General features: G+C 53.6%; 1 protein-coding gene across 1 annotated transcript in view; it reads left to right on the top strand.

Moving 5' to 3' along the window:
* The first annotated feature begins 280 nt into the window (after positions 1 to 280).
* The window catches only part of PPL (periplakin), a 52,862-nt gene continuing 32,265 nt past the window's right edge, over positions 281 to 20,877 (top strand). Inside the window, exon 1 of the mRNA XM_075010850.1 lies at positions 281 to 497. Coding sequence (XP_074866951.1) covers positions 436 to 497 — 62 coding nt within the window. The 5' untranslated portion in view covers positions 281 to 435. The remainder of the gene's footprint in view (positions 498 to 20,877) is intronic.

The following is a 20,877-nucleotide window of genomic DNA, read 5'->3' as shown; positions in this document are numbered from 1 at the left end:
TCTCTCTCTCTCTCTCTCTCACTCACACACACACACACACACACACACACACACACACACACACACACACACACACACACACACACACACACACACACACACACACACACACACACACACACAGAGATTGCTGATTCCAACCTCTGCTCTCTCTGCCACTAGCAACAGCAGGCTGGGGAGGGGCCTGTGGCTCCGCCTGTGTCTGTGACATGAGTGGTAGGTAAGCACCACCTTCTCTGGGTCAGCCCTCCCCTGCTCAGAGGGAGAACTCACACCCTGGTGTAGTGACAGGCAGCAGGACTGGAGGCAGCCGCAGGGAGCCCAGAAGTGGCCTGGACCTGAAGGATCTAGCAGTACATCCCCTCCGCCAGCTGGGGAAGGAGCTGGCAGGTGGCCTTTTGCACTCAGGCAGCTGCGAGCCCCGGGGAAATCACCATGAACTCTCTCTTCAGGAAAAGAAACAAGGGGAAGTACAGCCCCACGGTGCAGAAGAAGAGGTGAGTGCTCTGTGGTCCTTTAGCACTGAGGCTCTCCAGGGACCAGAACTAAGCCGATCTGTTGCCACGCTTCAGAGCAAGAGCCTGGCGCGCAGGTGCGAGGAGGGCATGGGAGAGCCGGCCTTCCTTTGCAGGCAGCTTCTCTGAGGCTGCCCAGGCTTAGGACAGCAGAACTGGCATGGCTGTTTCCTGGCTTTTAAACTTGTGCTGGCAGAGGGAGTTGGCAGATTCCGAGTTTGATCTCTCCGGGGCGTGGTCCCCCCTTCCCTTCCCCAGTGCTGCCAGACACCTGACTTGCATGGCTGGGAAAGGGCCCATTCCCGGGCAGAAGAACATGCCTCGATGTGCCCAGATTAAAACCTCAGCCCACGCTGATTCGATAAGCAAGGACGAACGCGCTCCGTGCCAAAGGCAGCCGCCCGCTGGGCCAGGCTGTCAGAACGCTGCACAGTGCTCTGGGGGCAAGGGCTGCGAGCCCCGATCCGGAGAGGGGCTGTCTGCCCTCCAGCCCCCGCTGAGTTCAATCAGACCGGGGGGTGTTCTGCACTCCGCGGGGATCAGCCCCTCTTCTGGTGGCAAATGTTCCGACTCGAAGCACCTGTTAGCAATGGACGGGGCCTGGACAGGGAGCTGGCCTGCGGATGGGTCACCCAGCCTTGGCGGAGAGAGCCAAGCCTGGCTAGGGCACAGGCCAGCCTGCCGTGGACGCCCCGTGACAGGGCCGGCTGTGCTAGCGATGGAAGCAGAGGAGGGGTGAGACTGGTGGCCCCAGGCGCCTGTCCCCCCATTTACAGAGCAGCTTGTGGCGTGGTGCCGGAGCCTCTCGCCTCCCTCGGGTCTTGTGAGTTAATCCAGTCCTCTCGCTGCCCTTGTGCCACGAGCCCCAGCAGCTGCAGAGCTCATCCCCTCCCCTGGGGTGAGCAGGCCCAGAGCTGTGGGGTAGGCCTCTTTGGGAGTGTTGACTCAGGGGCTACAGGTGAATTATATCTGCCAGGACCTAACCCCACCCCCACTCTATTATGCCTCTCCTTCCCCAGCTTGGATCCCCACCCCCTGCTGGTATTCTCCGTCCCAGGATCCTGGCCACTCTCCCCTCCACAACCAGCCCCACCTTCTGGTCCGCCCGCAGGACCTTCTCTCCTATGGCCACCCTCTGTGCTCACAAGATGCTCTCTCTTTCTCCATCCATGCTGCCGTTAAGCCCCAGCTCCTCACAGGTGCCTCATTTCTACCCCGTCTCCCGCATCCTTGGGCACGCTCAGCCTTTTAAGGCTGCTGAAGGACACAGTGAGGTTGTCCCCATTCTTCTGCAGGGTTAAATTTATTTGCCCCCCAATCCCTAAATGTCCCTCTCAAGGGGTGAGCTCGCACCCCTGGGTTTAGCAGGCCAATGCTCAAGCCACTGCACTAGTTGAATGGAAACGCTGTTGCTCAGTTGCCCTTCAGAAAAGTGACTGTTCTTGGAATTGTTAAGGGCCCCCCCGACACCCGCTCTTTTGCTGAAACCCTGGTGAGATGCAACAAGCGTGCCAGCTGCGTGGGCTGGCTGCTTTTTTAAAGGAACTGTCACGGAGCCTGGGTCCCGCCCTCCGTGTTTGTGTTCTGCTCGGCCTCATTCATTAACTCAAACATGCCTGCTGCAAAAGGAATGGGCAGGAACCAGCTGGAAAACACGCTCTTAGCTACACGATGTATGCCTTAACCCTGCAGGTGCTGGAGGTGCACAGCTAGACAGGTGCGAATGTAACCCCACCTCATGCAGACTCCAACCTGGGACCCGTGGAGCTTAGTGCAGGAGCCTTTAAGTTTGAGCTAAAAGCCAGCTGCCACTCAGCTAAGCTGTAGAGAAGACTCATTCTTCGTTTGTGTGAGTGGCCTAGGACATGGGACAGAGAACTGGGGCAGGGGGCTGGACTCAATGGCCTCTCGAGCTCCCTTCCACTCCTAGTGTTCTATGATTCTATGAATCCCACCTAGGTGTGTGGGTTACTCTGAGTTATAACATCCATATGAAAAAAGGAATCAAGACAGAATCAAGCAAGGGAGCGGAATGCGAGGGGTTAACATTTCCAAGGGGCCTTGGGGGGAGTTTCTATCAGCAAACGTGAAATGGGAGTTCGTGCACCTCTACTGAGCCTGATTTGCCCACACCAGCCGGTAACTAAAGGCGGAAAGGACTTAGATTTGCACCCCAGCTGAACTGGGGTACTCAAATGTGTGTAGAAATTGCCATTGCTTTAATAAGAGACCCTTCAGGGAGAGACAGCAGCAGATACTTGCTCCTGCAGGGGAAGGGGTGCAGCTTCGGACCTGCAGATTAAATACCACCCCATGGAATGTTTCGCCTGCCATGATGACGCCCCCTCCGAGGGGCAGCGTGGGGTAGGCGAAGGAAGAGCAGCGGGGGCTAGGCAGATCGGAGCTCCCAGGAAGAAGAGGAAGGACAGGAGACAGGCTTGGAATGACAGAACACTAGAAGCGGAAGGGACCGCGAGAGGGTCCCTTAAGTGGAGACGTTGTTTGGAGGGAGGGCAGAGCTCAGGGTCAGTGTGCTAACCAACAGTCATTAAGTTGCTCCTGGGCTTTCCGGGGCAAAAGGAGGCAAGGTGAGGTTTTTCCTTTTCTATCGCAATTAACCCTGCTCTGGACAAAATACCTCTTCCTTTTGCTCAGCGGAGAGGCCACTGTGCAGCTAGTTAAGTTCTCTTGCCAGGTATAACATATGATAGAGGCTGGACTCTAACGTATCTTTACTCCAGTTCTGGTGTCCCTCCACGCACAGTGGAAACGATGCTAAAATTCACTGATACTGTGCTTAGGGAGACTGAGGCACCACAGGGAACTAAAACCCTTACATGCCCCACTTCGGCACGCTTTGACCCAGCTCAGCCTCAAAGTACAGCCGGAGAACCTGTTCCTCCCCAGCTGCCCGAGCACCAAAACAATTGATTCTCATAGGACACCTTCATCCTCTGGGGACTTCCAGGCCAGGTTTGCCTACCTGTTTGGCAAGTGGGGAGCAGCTGCTCAGAGCCATCAAACGTCTCTGCTGTGCTGAATCAGTCTTAAGTGCTGAACCTTTTGCAAACCCTCTGTTCCTAGTTTGAGAAGCTCCGATTGTGCTTGGAGGTTTGAGAGGCCCCAGTTTCCTTCTTGCCCCAGCAAATTTTTCGGCCTCCGTGGTGGCCGAGCCTTGTCTCTCGGGAGTTTTAGCAACGTTTCCCCTGTGCGTGGAGGGACGCTAGAACTCACACAAGCTGGCAGCATGCACTGCTTTTCCCCACGTTTAGATTTTGAGCTACCTGCCCTGGCCTGCAGCGACTCTTCCTGCTACCCCCTGAAGGCACCCGCCTCACTTCCTCCTTGCTGCTTGGCACAAGGGCTCAGTCTGTCTCCAGCCAGGAGAGAGCGGCAGGGCTGACAAGGTCCAGAAATGACCCCACTGATGGGAGGAAAGGGCTGCTCCCCACTGCCCTGCTAGCACTGGTCTTGGGAGTTACAGACAGCGTCAGGAGCTGGCACTGCAAGCTAAGGGGATGGGGTGGGAACCACAGGGCTGAAGAGGCCCAGGTTTGAATCTCAGTTGCCCTCTTTTCAGGTGGGGTGTAATGGGGGCATTCTGGTGTGCCCTGAAAATGGCTTCAGGCTCACTCCTGGCAGTGCTGCGAGGGGTGCAAAGCAATCCAGAGGTGCTCGGGGGCAGCGTTTCCTGTAAGCTGGGTGCTTGGGCAGCCACCCAGGAGAGATTCAGGTGCAGTCAAGCTGATTATCAGCGTGCTGGCAGCTTGGGTTTCTATTGGTGGTGCACATCCACACAGGCCCTGGTGCATACAAAATTTATTCTGCCCATGGATGGAAAAAATTAGAGGGACCCCTGCTGCAAGTTCTCAGCGGCCCTCCCCACTCCTTGGCTTTAAGGTGTTACACTTCCCTAGGCTGAGCGGCACAATTCGCTGCCTCCTGGGAGCGTCTCCATGCGCCAGCTCTGAACCATGCCTGGGAATTAACCTCCACATCACTGGTTGCAAGCAGCTTGTGCTTCCCCCGAGGAACACTACTGAGGTGGCAGGTTTGGTGGGGAAGCCAGAAATACCTCTTCCTCTTTGGGGGCAAACTTCTAGGCTCCCTCCCCATCAGACAACCTCTCCTCCCGCCTGGGGCTTTAGAGACAGACATGCGGTGGAACTCAGAACAAGAGGGACCCCTACGGCCAGCACAAACATGACAGGTGCAGCTGCTGGGCCAGCCCTCACCAGGGGGTCTCTTTGCCCCATGCCCCCACCCTGCGAGGTGACTTACCCGGCTGCAGGTCACCGTCCCAGACCAGGCAGGGCACAGGCAGGGGCTGGACGGCCCGATGGCTCCTCGGGGAGGGGCAGGGTGGGAGTGAGGGGGTGGCACAGCCCAGGTGCAGGTCCCTCCACCGGCCTGCTCGTGGGCAGGGCTCACCCGTCCCGATCTCTGCTCCCCTGCTGCATGGGGGGAGGAGGGGTGGGGCTGAGCTCATGCACCAGGAATGACGCATGTGCCCGTGCTGGGGGGCTGCTGCCCCCTGCCGCAGAGTCCCACTTGGTCTGGTTCAGCCATCCCCGATACACAGGCAGGGGCAGAATAAGAACAGGTGGGGCCCTGGGATAACACAGTCACAGCCGCCGCCCACATATACAAAATACTAATGTAATTGTTCATACTTCCAAATCGATTCATGCTTGTTCTTACTGATAAAAAATGATGCTTGGATTCATTTGCAAATAAGAGGACGGGACCCATTTCTTTTGCTGCATTAAAGGCAATTGCTCACACGAAACGGAGTTATGGAGGCTGGGGGCACCTGCCCCTTGGGCCGTGTGTTAACCCGCCACTGCAGACGGGTATAACGAGGAGTACTGTAGTGCAGGGTTCCTCCCCATCAGTGGTGTCTCTCTGGCAGCTCCCCATTTGCAATAACGCCGAGTGCCGGGCCGGGTGTTTGTCCATTGTTCCGTGCATCCCTGCGCTGCGCTTGGCTGGCATTGGGCCCCATTCCTGACCCACGGCGCCGAGGAGCTCGCTAGGAATGAGGTCTGATTGAGGCCACCTGGCCGAACGGTGAAAAAACGAAGGGAAACCAGACCTGGGCTGGTTGTGCGCACTTCCTTTGGTGCCTGGCGGCAGCCTACTGAAAGCAGCAGCTTTGCTCGGCTGTGACAGAGGGCAGACTATGTAGTCCAATCTGATACTCCTGGACCTTATTAGAAAGGCTCCCATTGACTACACTGGGCTTTGGAGCAAACCTTTTGCCCCCTCGACCTTAACTTTATGAAAGGCCCTGTGTACTGTGTTGGCACATGAGCCTGCTAGGAGAGATCCCTGAATTATCGGCCCCCGTGCCCCTTCCCTCCCCTCCCCTCTGCCTGGCACCAAGGGGGCAGTATCCCACACCCTTCATTTTGGTCTTGAATTCATTTTGCTCTGTGCAAGGCTTGATGTGCTAAGACATGTAGCTGCATGGGGCAAACTGCAGTGGCTGGCGCTTGAAGTTTTGGCAAGGAGGGAAGGGAATCCAGAACCCCAGAAATCCCGGAATTCAATTTGTTGTTGGCACCTGGAAGGAAGTTGAGACTTTTGAGAAGGGACAGTTTGAATTTCTTCTCTCCTACCCTCCGGCAAATCTTAAGAGCAGCTAGTTGTCTCCTGTGCCCCATCCCTACACCGGTCTCTCATTGCAACAGTAATGTGCATTAGCTTAATTGAGTTTGCTGAATGATACTGACATTTCAACAGCCACCATTAGGTTTCAGAGTGAACATCACATCAGGCTGAATGGTAACACCAGTTCCCTCACTCAGAACTGTTCTTTCAGGTTGTCTACAGACTCAGGTAGATGCCAATGCATTGCTTTGCACTAGGAAAGTTATCTTCACACAAAAAGGAGGGAGACTACCTGAAACCTTTGGTAGTTATTATTAACAAGCGTTTAAATTCGAGGTCTTCTTTGAGCTTGAGGCCAAGGCTAAATAACCCTCCTGCCCCTTCCCTCCCTCCCTCGACTAGCCCTGCTTATTCCTTTAAAAATTGACCAGAGAACAAAAGGTGCGAGTCCCACATTTATTTTGTAAATGTATCACCAGCCCCTTGGGAGCGCACTCAGGGGGGTTATGAAGCCTCACGTGAAAGGAAAAGCTTCAGGATGTTAACAAAGCTGGGTTCTAGGTATATTGCCAGAACAGCTGTGGCTGCCTACGGCTAGCGGAAAGCCACACGGACCTCCTGTGTGTCCAAACCAGACCATTCCTTGGCTGTCATCTCCTTGTCCTTCCTCAGAGGCCCCCCACTACTTTCCTCCAGAAACACAGCCAGAGTTATCTATGCCTGGGACACCAGTGTCACCGCCCCCAGGCAGAAATTTGCTAGCCCAGTCAGCCACACTGAGTCCCTCCCAAGGATGCGGCTGGTGCGCCCACCTAACTCGCACCTGCTGTATTTTACCTCGCTAGCGTTGAGGTAGGAACACAGAAAAGATCTGGTCCTTTACTTCCCTCATAAATATTCCTCCCCGCCCTCCCTCATGCAACACTCGGGCAAGTACGTACCTAAATGGGCTGCCCTTGCCGAAAGCTCCCCTCCCGTGTTGGAGCTGCAGCGAGAGGGGAGATGGGCCTGTGACTGAGGCACTGGGCTAGGATTCACTTCAACTTCCTGGCAGCCTAGCTGACGTTGGGCAAGTTATTCAATTCCTCAGGGCCTTGGCTTCCCGTCTGCAAAACTGGGACAATCGCACTCTCCTGGTCTGTCTTGTCTGTCCACCTAGATACCTCTTCAGGGCAGGGACTGCCTCTCCTCTGCAGCGCCCAGGCAGCCCACAGTCTCTACAGCCGGGCCTCCAATGCTACAGCCGTGCCGGGAGCGGCAGTAAGGCTCTGCAGCCAGGTTGGCAGACTTGGGCTGCCAAGGGTCCCTCTGCCATCTAGAAGGGGCTGTGCAGAGGCTGCAGCTCCGCTCAGAAGCCTGGGAGCGGTGGGAGCAAGTCAGGGCTAGATTTTTAGTCTCAGCAAAGTGTCGCTCGCATGCGTAGGCGTCGATGGGATCCTAGCCTGGACAGAAACCAAATCCGAGAGCCTTGTCGTGAATGCTGCTATTCTGTGTGTTCTTCAGATAGATACAGAGGCAGCCGTGTACATCCGCGGCAGTCAATAGAGAGGCTGTCCCTCACGCTCGAGCTGAATTGGACCTGTGTGTGGAATCTGTGTGATGCAAAGTAGCCATGTGCGGCAATCTCAGCCATGGCTAAAACTTCCCAAGTTTAGGGGGGTCTTCTGTCAAGGGAGGGCTCTTCCCCCCACCAGGCAGCAGCAGTAACCCTCACCACTGATAACAATGAGAGCAGACGTAGCACGGTGGCAGGAATGATTCTCAGAGGTAGCACAGACGAAGAAGCAGCTGTAGCCCACCGGAGGACTACACGTGCAGATCGCTTCCTTGTTGCTTGAAAAGAGAAACAAAAAGCAAGTGGAAGCCTGCAAAGGGATTTGGTGGCACCTGTCGTCAGGCCTGAAGCCGCTGTGCAGGATCGTACGTGATGTGTGTGTGACTGACTGTGTGCACGTTCCAGAAGTACCTGACCTTTGGACTGCAGGGGTTTCATCAGTCGAATGGGAACACTTTGGTTTGGAATCCTGTGTGATTAGACAAAGGAACTAACGGCCGGCGGAATTCCGATCAGCTGGAGAGGCGACTGAAACGGCTTCGTAGGCATGCAAAATAGTCAGCGCTGATTTGGTGTGATTTGCCGATTTAGGCCCTGATCCTGCACAGACAGAATATGTTCCGTGGCAGCAGTCCCCTTCCTTTCGAAAGCCAAAGGGCTAGAATTTTTTGTCGGACAAACACGGCACCCACTCAAAGGGACAGTGATGGGAATGCGGGGGTGAGGAGCTCAACTTGGGAGCCCTGAACGGAGAATGTTCCCATGGCATTTCATGTTAGCCAGGGGCAGGAAAGGGTGTATTAGGTTTCCCTTTCAGACTAGGCTGGAGGAGCTAGGGGACTGGTAAAGAGACAGGGAGGATTTCCCAGTTCTAATCCAGCCCAGGTGCTATGGGGTTAAAATGGTTCCCGTTCAAGGACCAGTGGCCTTGCGCAAGGAGTTCAGTCCATGTCCTAAGAACCACCACTTTGTCTGGTACCAGTTCATGTGTGGGTCTGAAAAGCACCACCGGAAGCTGAATGAATGGTGAAAACTGAGCTTCCCTTTCATCTTAAGGGGATCCCTCCTGGGCAGGCGGGGACTGGACTGATTTGAATAGAGGGGGTGCTGAGAGCCATTGAACCAAACACTACTCCAGCATATAATGGAAGCCACTTGGAGCCAGGGCTGCAGTAGGATCTCCCAGCAAGCTGACATTCCTCCTGAACAGAGCTGGGGTGCCCTGGTGTGGCAGTGGGGCTTAATGTCCTGTTGCCACAGCCCGGGGGGGAAACAGAAGACTTCAGGCTCCGGAGCTGAGGATCAAGATAGTCCAGGGAGGAGATGGGTTTTGTGGAATGTTTGGGTCTATCCTTTGCCAGTCTCTTGCCAGCTCCCGCCGTCTAGGGAGAATTTTTCCTGCCAGACTGCTAGCTCCTGAGATGCCTCCTCCAGCAGGTCCCAGACAAAGGCCACTTGCCAATGAAAAAGAGAGCATGGAAAAAATTTTGACTTGCTGTAAATGATCCTCATCTCATTTATCCCAAGACCTCCCTGTAGGAACATGGTCCACACCAGCAGGCCACCGTGTCCAGTCTGCCCCCAACACCAGCCATGACCAGGTACTTCTGAGGAAAACGCACAACTAACTCGTGGCCTGCAGTTATGGAGCAATCTGCCCATAGGACAAGTTTCTGCTTACTCCCCTCAATGAGCTGCCTTGTGCTGTGGAGCAAACAGGCTTGACATTTGTTCCAAACTGTTTCCAGTTTGGCTGTTCTCCCCAGCTCCACTGCTCACCTACATCTGTGTCCACCCACCCCCACCCACCCCGCCACCGCCCCGTGCCATTCCATTCAGACAATGCAACCTCCACTGAAGGCTCGCCACAATTTTTCCATCAAAATTCTTTCTACTCCCAGTGGAAAACTGTGTATTTATCCAATGAACTTTGTCATGGACAGTGTATACTTCCCCTGAAGTTATTTAGTTTTTGGAAGAAAATGGAAAACCCTAAATTTTTCAGTTTTCATCCAAAACATGGTTCTGTTTTCAACAAAAACAGAAGGTTTTTGGTTTGTGCTCATTCTTTTCATGGGGTGACCAAAATTTTTCCAGCCAGTTCTAGTCTCACTAAACATTTCCTTGCATCTTTTGGACCTCTCTGACAAATACTGCAGGTTGAACCTCTCTAATCCAGAACTCTCTCATCCGGCAACATCCATAATCCAGCATGATTTTAGTTAGCTGGATGACCACTTTTCATGGGTGTGGCCAAGTTTCCTGTGGTCCCATGAAGTTTGTTTCCATCCACCAGTCCTGGGTCTGGGTGTTTTGTGCTGTTATTTAGCTGTAATTTACTGCTAAATGTCTTCTAAGAACCCAGTAAGCAGTGGGAGTGTTGGTAATGTGCTAGAAAGTACTGGTCTCCTGTGGTCTGGAAGATTCCTTCATCTGGCAGTGGTCAGGTTCTGAGGGTGATGGATGAGAGAGGTTCAACCCGTTCTCTGTTTCAGCATATCTAAATTCGGCTGGCAGATCACTCCTCCAACCAGGAGAACCACCTCCTTGACAACGTGTGTCAAGAATATAGGGTGAAGAAAACTGACTTCTCAGGATCTGTCTTACAATAACGATACAGATCCCAGTTCTTGCAGCAATCATGAGCTTGTATAAACCCACAGCATAGGAACCTGCCCCCAATCAGACCACATCTTCTGATTCTCTAAACATGCATAGTTGACTCACGATGAGCAAACAAAATGGAGAGATGATGTTTAATAAATCTTCCCCTCCTTACAAATCTTTTGATTGTCCCCTTTTGTTCTGAAGTAAGACCAAGCTATTGGAGAAGCAGAGCTAGTGTAAATTAGAAACATAACTAATGCTTCTTTACAAATATTTACCTATCTGGGTAGGTTTGTTGATTAAGAGGTAGAGACATAATTCAATGAAATGCTTTACATGGGGCCAAAAGGTTAGATCTACATTTTAATCAGAATTCAATTGGTGTTCCCCATTCCTTGTTCTCTAATATTTTCTGTTGCAAGAATGGGATTGGAAGATTGTAAGGTCCGGGGATCAACCTTTCAAACTCACCTTATGGACAGCGGAAAGTTGCCGTTAAATTTCCCTGGGCCAGATTTCCAACTGGTGAGTCAATGAAACTGCACGGAAGCGAAGGAGCTGGTGCCTCGTTTAAACTGCAGTCTGCAAATCCCCATTGTTGTTAAGGTGCTTGGTGACAGGAAGCAGAGAGTTGAGTGGCAAAGAGCTGCCCACAACACAGGAAAATATGTTCTCACCTTCTCCATATACAAGCTTCACAACATCTTCCTGTACGCACCTTCTGCTAGTTAATTCTCTCTAATATAACACTGTAGTGAGATGACTGTTCCCCTACTGCAAGGAAAAGCTTAAAGCAGGCTGGAGGGAGCCTGTGCAGACCCACCAGCCAATGAATGAAGGGCTCCTGGGGGGGAGCCAATCAGAGGGCAGCTTGCTGGAGCAGCCTTGTATATAAGGAGCTGCCGCAGCAGAGCTGGGTCAATTGGGTCTGGGGTCGGGAAGGTGCAGGATCAGCTCCCAGGGTGAGCTAGCACCTTAGATAGGGCTGTGCTGGGCAGGATGTGTGGGGGGGGGGGGGCTGGGGTAGGATAAGGGGAGCATGGAGAAGGCTCCAGCCTCGCTCCTGCCAGGCTGTGGGACCTGAGGTAGAGGCCCAGAAGGTGCCCAGTCTCAGGGGAAGCGGCCCAGGGAGTAAGGCAATGAAAGGGAGCAACCAGGCTGCTGGGTCCTGAGCGACTGGGCTGCTGAGCCTGAACGTAGAGGACTTGGCCCTTGGACCCTACTGAGGGGGTGACTAAGCCTTGTACGACTATAACGGGGAAGAGCTGCTATGGGACGAGACCCCTTGAAGAGGGGCGGGGCAGGAGGCTCTGTCCCAGGTGCCGGTAAGGCTAACAGGTTTCCAAATTACCAACTGTCCTCACACTTGCACTGACTGCGGAGGCCGCCTGTGAGGAGAATCTGGCCCCTGGGGTGGTTCAGCTCCTCCGCAGAGAGCCAGTTTCTGCTCTGTGCATCTCAGGTCTCGTCTCATTGCCTCACAGAGTAGCTTCCCTTTCCCTCGCCCAGCAGCTGTGTGCGCGCGTGTGGTCGAGGCATCGGCAGTCTCTTTCTGGGGGAGGGGGGATCCAGACTCAGTGACCCCAACTGTGCTATTCCCCTCATGGGAGACCCTTTCCCGGGCCCGGCTGTGTCACCAAGGCCACAGGACAAAACATCCCTCTGTGCCCAGACCTCCCCTCTTCCATGTGGACTGGAAACCAACTGCATCAGGGTCTCCAGAAGAGGGGTGAGGACTGGGAAGCTCCTGATGGCTGTGGAGGAGGAGAATCATGCAGGCCCTTCTGTCTGCCCCATGGAGGCTGTGGTCCGTGACCCACGTATTTCCCTGCCACGGGGGGGACTGCATTTAAGATGGGGTCGTGGTGAGAGTAGGGGCTGGGTGGTGTCTTCAGGAACGCTGTTGGAAAGCGGGGCACAGAGCAAGGGGGGGAGGTACCAGCCCTCTGTGGGAAGGCCCATGCTTGGGGGACCACTCTGTCTCCAAGACGGGTCCTGCAGATCGTCAGGGCAGGGCTTGTCCCCTCTGCAAACAGCTCAGTTGGACCTGAGCCCTCTGCTGTGGGTTTCACAGCAGGAGGCAGCTCTCTGGCACTCAGCTCTCACAGGCAAACTCCCACCAAAGCCAAGGGTTGAGTAACAGCCCTGTGGAGGGCAGAGTTGTTGGCCCATGCTCAGGATACGCTGTTCCGTCAGATAAAGGGGAGGCTGTTTTCTGAGCGGACTGGACATCTCACTGGGGCGTGGGTTTCGTTTCACTGTTCCAGATCACTTCTTTAAGTAGGCAGTGCTGGGGGCAGGGCGGAGCGTCCCCACCTAGCCCCTTCAGAAAGCCAGGTCGGTGCTCAGACAATCTCTTGCCAAGCTCTGATCTCCTTTACTGAGGCTTCCGCCAATAAACCAACCTTCTCTTCCCTTTTCCCGGAGAGGGGCCCAGAACCCCAGTGGGAAGCCGTCCAGCCTCCAGTTTCATAAAAGAAATACATGCCAAGCCAGCACAGCTGGCCCAGTCCCATCAGCCAGGGTGACTGCGGGCCCCGTCTGGTTCTCATTATCGCTGCGTCCGTTTGCTGTTCCTGCTGTGGTTATGAAACAAGCCTGAGTGTTCCTAGCTCAGCTCTGAGAATCCCCACAGTTCCCAAAGGGTCTGGGCTCCAGCAGGACTCCGGAGGGAACAGAAAGGTTTCGCTGCAGGTTTCAAGATACGGCAAGCGGCAGCATCCTCAGGAGACGGGGGAAGCCAGACAGCGCCTCTCAGATGACCAGGCTGATTCTGCTCAGTGTTTGTTGCATCCAAGGCCTCACCAATGGCTCAGAGACATTGGACTCGTGCCCAGGATGGCAGCAGCTGTCTCCTTGCAGAGGACAGGGAAGGGCAAGCCCAGAGAGAGCAGGCAAAGGCGCAACAGCAACCACGGCCTTGCAAAGTTCTCAGGGCATGCTCACATCCACTCAACGCTTATAGCGAGAAGCTTGGTGGGCCGGACAGTGACCACGCCTTGTTTCCAGGCCCTGATTCTGTCATAACAAGCCTCAGGCACCTTGTGCTTTCACTTCTGCCTGGGCAGAGTGGCTATAAAACCCTGCTGCTCCACAAGGTAGCAGTTTGTTTCCTTTTTTGCACAGGCGTGAATTACTCTTCAGGGTGCAGTGGAGAACCTGGCTGTAGGAAATCAAGTGCAAGGAACCTGCATGTGCACATGGAAAGGGGGCTGTGTTCACCTTCTCTCCTTCCCCTGGTGTGCCACGCCAAGGAGCTCAGGGCCAGGCCTGAGCTGGTACAAATCGGTGTAACTCAGTGGGACTGTGCTGCGCCATAACAGCTGAGGAGCTGGTCTGTCCTGTTTGGAGTTGGATTAATTCATGTTCTGTTGGTGCTCATCGCCTGCTGAAGAATCTTAACAGGTCTGGCAAGCCAATAAAACTTGCCCTTTCCTTTATCCCTACAGGGAGGTTTCCAGCCCCTTTTCCCAGGCTGAACGAACCGAACACAGATAGCCTACTGCTAACAGGCGGAGGAGGCCCACAGTGGTGTTGACTGTAAGGACAGATGGTGGAGATGTTGCTGAAAACCTTTTAGATTCATAACTGGAACTCGTTAGAAATGTAGCAGCAACGAAGGGTCCTGTGGCACCTTATAGACTAACAGAGAAGTTTAGAGCATGAGCTTTCGTGAGTTAACTCACTTCTTCAGATGCTGGTTAGAAATGTAGACATCCAACAGTGCACTGTGCCAAGCCTCCCTGCCTGGTAACTGTCATCGAAAGATTTCCATGATCACAGCAGACAATTATAAGATGATAATTTAGTCTTCTCTTCCTCCTAAGTTCTCAAAGCACATCTACAGATGGGTCGTGTTCCCTCTCTAAGAGTTTGGGGTTACTGTTAGCCGCTGTCATTACCAAACCAGCCCTCAGGCTCACCCTTCAGTGGCTGGGAAGATGTTTGATCCTCACTGCCCCAGAAAGATGAGGAACCAGGTTCTGATCTGCTTGTCCGTGTTGAAGAGTCACTGCACTTCCCAGGAAAGTCCATCGGGCTGATTCTTCCCTCAGTCTTGCTGCTTTTCTACCTGCCTCCTTCCATTGACTTCACTGGAGTCATTCTTAGTTTTGGGGGATGAATCAGGTCTCCTGGGACCCTTTGTGGAGTCAGGTGCTACATAACCGAAGTAAGGAGCCCCAGTCAGGTCTGGCCCATGTGACATGCCTACCATCTCTCAGAGATACATCGGCAGGTCTAGGAGTCCTGGTTCCCAGTGCCCATCTCTGATCCCCAGAACTGCGTCAGCCTTAGTCCTGCAGCACCACTGAATTCCAGCCTGTCCACCTGTTACGCTAAAGCAGGAGCTTTCTGGCATGTGTCTAGCAGAGGGCAACCAAAATGAGTAAGGGGCTGGAGCACAGGACCTATGAGGAGCGGCTGAGGGATATGGGCTTATTTAGTTTGCAGAAGAGAAGAGTGAGGGGTGATTTAATAGCAGCCTTCAACTTCCTGAAGGGGGGTTCTAAAGAGGATGGAGAGAGGCTGTTCTCAATAGTGTCAGATGGCAGAACAAGGAGCAATGGGCTGAAGTTACAGAGAAGGAGGTGTAGGTTGGATATTAGGAAAAACTATATCGCTAGGAAGGTGGTGAAGCACTGGAATGTGTTATTTAGAGAGGCGGTAGAATCTCCATCCCTAGAGGCTTTCAACTCCTGGCTTGACAAAGCCCTGGCTGGGATGATTTATTTGGGGTTGGTCCTGCTTTGGGCAGAGAGCTGGACTTAATGACCTCCTGAGGTCTCTTATCCTGCTCTAGGCGTCTATGAAACAGGGGTTTGTTTATTTTATTTTACTTTTTGCCAGGAGTCAAATACAATGAAAGCGCCTACAGGTCAATATCTTTAATGGCCTCTCAGGTGCCCTGTGCACCGACTCGACCAAGGCCTCTCGGAAATAGTGTCTGTGTAGCATGTTGGCAGAGCCTCTCAATCTTGCCCTTAATCTAATCAACCCCTTGCACTGGAAGGCCTCCGTGGGATGAAGGAAGGAACTGCTGCTGAGCCAGATGCAATGAGGGGGATTTTCCTCATCTGTGAGCTGGATGCACACAAACAAACCATCACCCATGCCATGCGATGCATGAGGCCTATCCTATCATCCTTCCAGGCTCTCGCTGGCTTCCCACCTCACCCCTTACCCACTTGTGCTATTTTAAGCCTCTGCAGAGGCACTTTCTTCTTGGCTACGAATTACGTGCAGCTGCAGGAGAGAGCCAGCAAGCAGCATTATTTATGTCTGAAGAAGCAGATGAGAAACCCAAGGGAGGCCTCCGACAGGCGAGTCAGTCGAGTCAGACGTCAAGGGTCACATCTTCTGAAGTGGCTTTGGGGCCAGCTGGGCAAAAATATTTAGGTGCCAGGAGATGCCTGTTGGGATTTTCAAATCACCTTGGCGCTAACACCCACTGAAATCACTAGAGCTTGTGTGCCCTTTTAGGGTCTGTCTACATGGCTGTAGGCACTGCCATGCCTTTGAAAATCTGCCCCCAAGTCACTTTTGTGAACAGAATTGGTACTTCTGAGTAGGCTGCCCAAAATCACACCACGCCATGCTCGCAGCAGGGCCATTATTTAAACCAGCATTTCCTGGTCCTGCATCGTCCACGGTCATACAGTGGGCCAGATTCTGACCTCAGTGACAGCAATGTCAGTCCAGAGTAACTCCACTAAAGGGTATCACTAGTGGAAACAGCTTTGGCCCTTTATGGTTTTTAACAGCAACGAAGGGTCCTGTGGCACCTTATAGACTAACAGAAAAGTTTTGAGCATGAGCTTTCGTGAGCACAGACTCACTTCATCAGATGCTGGTCTTGGAAATCTGCAGGGCCAGGTATAAATAAGCCAGAGCAAGGGTGGGGATAACAAGGTTTTTAAGGTACCGTTTTCTTGGGTCATTTCTCTCTTAACATCTTGATTCTCATTGTGTCTGTGTATCTCATAAATTACACAAGGCACCGTGGTCCTCGCCGGTTCGTCACCTCTGACTATTGCAAGAGTTGGGTATGCAACTGAACATTTCACAGCTTCTACAACTGTGCGCCCAAATCACATCTGCCTGATTGTGGTTTGGGCCTGTCATCATCTCCTTTGCCTGAGCAACTGCAGCGTTTGCCCGAGCAATTGCGAGCAACTGCACCGTTTGCCCAAGCAACTGCACCGTTTGCCCGAGCAACTGCACCGTTTGCCCGAGCAACTGCAGTGTTTGCCTCCCTACGTTAGCTGCACATCTGAGCCTATATCTTATGCGTGCAGCTCTCCCTAAAAACCTGCTTCTGTGCTTTTAAAGGCGCCCCACCCTAGCCTGGCACTCACAGTAGCATGGAATGCATGCAATGGGATATGAAAGGCAAATGGCAAAGTGACTTGCCTCTCTAACTCTCCATTCATTTGCCGCAGCTCAAAGAGGCCCCAGAACAATGCCAGGGCTTTGTTAATTAAGAGCTGCTAAACAGAGGGGCAGTGACAGATGCTGAGACAAAGTGAACAACCAGCACCAGCGAGTAGCAATCTGATGACAGCCAGAAGCTTCCTGGCTCCCGTAGAAGAAGACAGAGCCAAACAGTGTGCTTAGAGAGAGCGGAAATGCTAGCAGGTGTGTTCACTGCTGCAAGGTTTCCGCTGGCTGGGACAGGATTCCCAACGGGAGCATGTGGTAGTGGGGTGAATTTTTCAGCTCCTTTGAAAAGGATACCCCCTCTGCCTGTCTAGTGCATGCTGCCCAGCTCAGCCCTTGGGCCAGGCTGCTGGCCCCAACCTATTAGGGCAGAGCTCATGTCTCTGGTGGCCCATGGTGCAGAACCTGAGAGTTGAGTACTGTGGTTAAATCTTGGGGCAGCTCAAAATCACACAGCTGGAAAGAGCAAGACCACCTCCTCCAACAAATGGCACTCCTGGGAGCACTGCCTGCAGGCAGATAGCTGGGCCAAGTCTACAGAGAGTTATGACAGCTCTAGGGAACTGACAGCTCATAAACATCCTCTGCAAAGCTTGGAGTGAATGGGCATCACGTAGCCACCACCAGGCAGACTCAAATCTGGGACCTCCAGAGCACAGGGCATGTGCCTAGCCAGCAGAAGCTGTAAGCCAGCTGGCTCTCAGCTAAGGCTGCAGAGGAGATGCATCTTGTTCTCTAGAAGTGGTCTAGGTGCCCCCGCCCAGGACAGAAAACCACAGCCATCAGGTGTGTGAGTGACAGTTGCTCAAGCAGACGTCTGAGCTTTGGGCAGCTCAGCCAGCTGGGGGTCTGCTTCTCAAGTAAGAGGCGGAGGCCATGTCCCACAATAGCTACGTCTACACGGGGATGCTACATCGAAATAGCTTATTGCGAATAGTGATGTAGCGAAATCGAAATAAGCTATTTCGATGAATAGCGTCTACACGTCCTCCAGGGCTGGTGCCGTCGATGTTCAACGTCGAAGTAGGGCGCTATTCCCATCTCCTGTTGGGGATAGTGACTTCGACGTCTCGCCGCCTTACGTTGATTTCAACTTTGAAATAGCGCTCACCACGTATGGACGTGACGGGCGCTATTTCGAAGTTGGCACGGCTACTTCAAAGTAGCCGGCTCATGTAGACGCGGCTAATGATACCTTCCCCGTCCGTCTCTGTCCCAGCGGTGCTTGCCTGAGGCGCTGGTCGTGTCGTATTGCATAGCCCTGAGCTGGCCAGGGCTTGAGTGGGACCTGTCAAGGACACCCCATGTGCTGTAAGGGGGTCGGGGTGCTGACCAGTGTCCCAAAGTGCGGCAGTGTTACTGTCTGTCACTAGGCGTCTCCTCCTGTGGGGTAAACACGAAAAGCTGATCTTCACCACTAGTAATTATTGTAACAAGGAATTAATAGATTCAAAGCGCTGCAGGAAGATTAATTCTTCTACCACCCTTCAGTCCCGTTTTATAGATGGGAAATATCACCAAGGGGCTTAAGCATCTCGCTTAAAGCCATGCCATAAAGCGGCTCCAGAGAGAGGATTTGAACCAGAGACCTACTGGCCTCGAGGCCCACGCGCCAGCTGGGAGAAATCACTGGCTCTCCTAAAACTGGCTGTCATGGCTTGATGTCTCCTGGCATTTTGCTTACGAGTCGAGGTGCTGCAGCTGGGGTCTTCGCCCTGTGCCCTCTCAGCTAATGCCACCTCCAGCAGGATGCTGGGGGCTTCTATTGCTCCTGACGTGCAGCGGCATGCTGCTCTCGTGTTGGGGCAGGCTGGGGGTTGGGTCGTGCTTCAAAGCTCTGTCGGGAGCCAGGCAGTACAGCTCGTACCTCTCTAATCCAGAATTCTCTCGTCCTGCAACATCCGTAATCTGGCATGATTTTAGTTAGCCAAATGACCACGTACCACGGGTGTGGCCAAGTTTCGCGTGGTCCCATCAAGTTTGTTTCCAGCTGCCAGGCCTGGCTCTCAGTGTTCTGTGCTGTTATTTACCTGTAATTTACCCCAAGTGTCTTCCAAGAGCCCAGTAAGCAGTGGGAGTGTTGGTGATGCTGTAAGACAACACTGACCTCCCGAGGTCTGGCAAATTATAATAAGACAAAAGATATCGTACTTCCCCTATATAAAACTATGGTACACCCACATCTTGAATACTGCGTGCAGATGTGGTCTCCTCACCTCAAAAAAGATATATTGGCATTAGAAAAGGTTCAGAAAAGGGCGACTAAGATGATTAGGGGTTTGGAATGGGTCCCATATGGGGAGAGGCTAGAGAGACTGGGACTTTTCAGTCTGGAAAAGAGGCGATTGAGGGGCGATATGATAGAGGTATATAAAATCATGAATGGTGTGGAGAAAGTGAATATAGAAAAATTATTTACCTTTTCCCATAATACAAGAACTAGGGGACACCAAATGAAATTGATGGGTAGTAGGTTCAAAATTAATAAAAGGAAATTTTTCTTCACACAGCGCACAGTCAACCTGTGGAACTCCTTGCCGGAGGAGGCTGTGAAGGCCAGGACTCTATTAGGGTTTAAAAAAGAGCTCGATAAATTTTTGCAGGTTAGGTCCATAAATGGCTATTAGCCAGGGGTAAAGTATGGTGCCCTAGCCTTCAGAACAAGGGCAGGAGATGGATGGCAGAAGATAAATCACTTGATCATTGTCTTCTGTTCTCCTTCTCTGGGGCACCCGGCATTGGCCACTGTCGGCAGACGAGATACTGGGCTGGATGGACCTTTGGTCTGACCCAGTATGGCCATTCTTATGTTCTTATGTTCTTAAATTCTCTCATCCGGCACCCTCAGGGCCTGACCAGAGCTGCACGAGAGAACCTGCAGCAACAGATGGGGCTTGCTCTGCTCATCGCTAGGAAATGAGCGCCTACCTTGGAAACCAGCCACATGGGACGAGCCAGTCAGTAAAGCCAATTTCCCCCTTGCAAGCAGACAAGATGGGCCCATCCTAAGTCAGGGCTAAGGCTTCCCACCCCACAGAGGGAAATTCACTCGCGAACAGCTGCCACTTTGCACGGGCTGTGCTCATACACCCTGTCAGCCAAGCGGCCAGAATATCTGCCCCACCCAGCTCCCAGCCCAGCGAGGTCCCTGAGCCGGTACAGCCAGCTCTGCATCACCCACGGGGCACTGCAGGCGCGACTAGGGCGTTCCCCAGCCGTGCTATCCCTGCAGAGGTTGTTGCAGCCAGGGGTTCAAGTTGAGGCTTGTGGCAGAGGGCGAGCCAGCCCCTGGCACCCTCCGGAGGAGGGAGAGATGGCATTTCCCCAGCAGCGGGCTCTGCGCCGCAGTGAGGCCTAAAGGCTGGCCTGCAGCAGGGGCCCTGGCTCCACTTGGCAGGTGCTTTGCTCCATCGTTACGTGGCCGATCTTCAGCGCCTAGTGATTTCTGCAGTGCCAGTCAAAGCATCAGACTCCTGCTGTGGGGCAGGCGGATCTGACATGCTCCAGCCGCTGCCGAGGTGATGAGTATTCCTGTGGGCCCTCCTTGCGGCTTGGCATCGAAAGGGGCAAACGTTCCTCACCAAAGCGCCAGGACCCAGAAAGCAGGAGAGGCTGGGCCCGGAGCTGTCCACCGCACTGCCCCCGCCACCAGCCTATAGCCAGGGTGAAACCCACCCAGCAGAACGGCAGCTGTGCGCACCTTCTCTGCACTGGGGTCATTGACCAGGACGGTCCTGGGCCAGGCAGTTCCCAGGCAGAGTCCTGCCGAGGGGCCCAGAAACCACAGCGGCTGATGAAACCGTCGGGGGATAAGTGGTTGCTGGCAGGAGATGAGGAGCCTGCACCGGATGATCAGCCTCCCCACGCAGAGAGGACGGTGCCCCTCCTTGGGAATTGCAGCCTGAGCGCTGGGGCTTGGAGCCTTTCATTAGGCTCTAAATCACAAGGGCCTGGGCTGGTGGGGCCTGATGGTGCTCAGGCCGTCCCGTGCACACGGGCTTCCTGAACTCAGCACGGCGGCTCTCTGGGGCCAGCCCTCCACGTGGGCAAAGCCGAGCCGGGTGGGCCCGTCCCCCTTTGTTGGGCTTAGATTGGGAGCTGCTTTCCTTGCAGCCTGGATGCCCTTTAGTTGGAAGCCAGGATTGCAGC

The sequence above is a fragment of the Carettochelys insculpta genome, chromosome 16 (assembly GCF_033958435.1).
Source record: "Carettochelys insculpta isolate YL-2023 chromosome 16, ASM3395843v1, whole genome shotgun sequence".
In the NCBI taxonomy this organism is placed as follows: domain Eukaryota; kingdom Metazoa; phylum Chordata; order Testudines; family Carettochelyidae; genus Carettochelys; species Carettochelys insculpta.
Note: the sequence above shows the minus strand (reverse complement) of the source record. Positions and strands in the feature narration are given on the sequence as shown.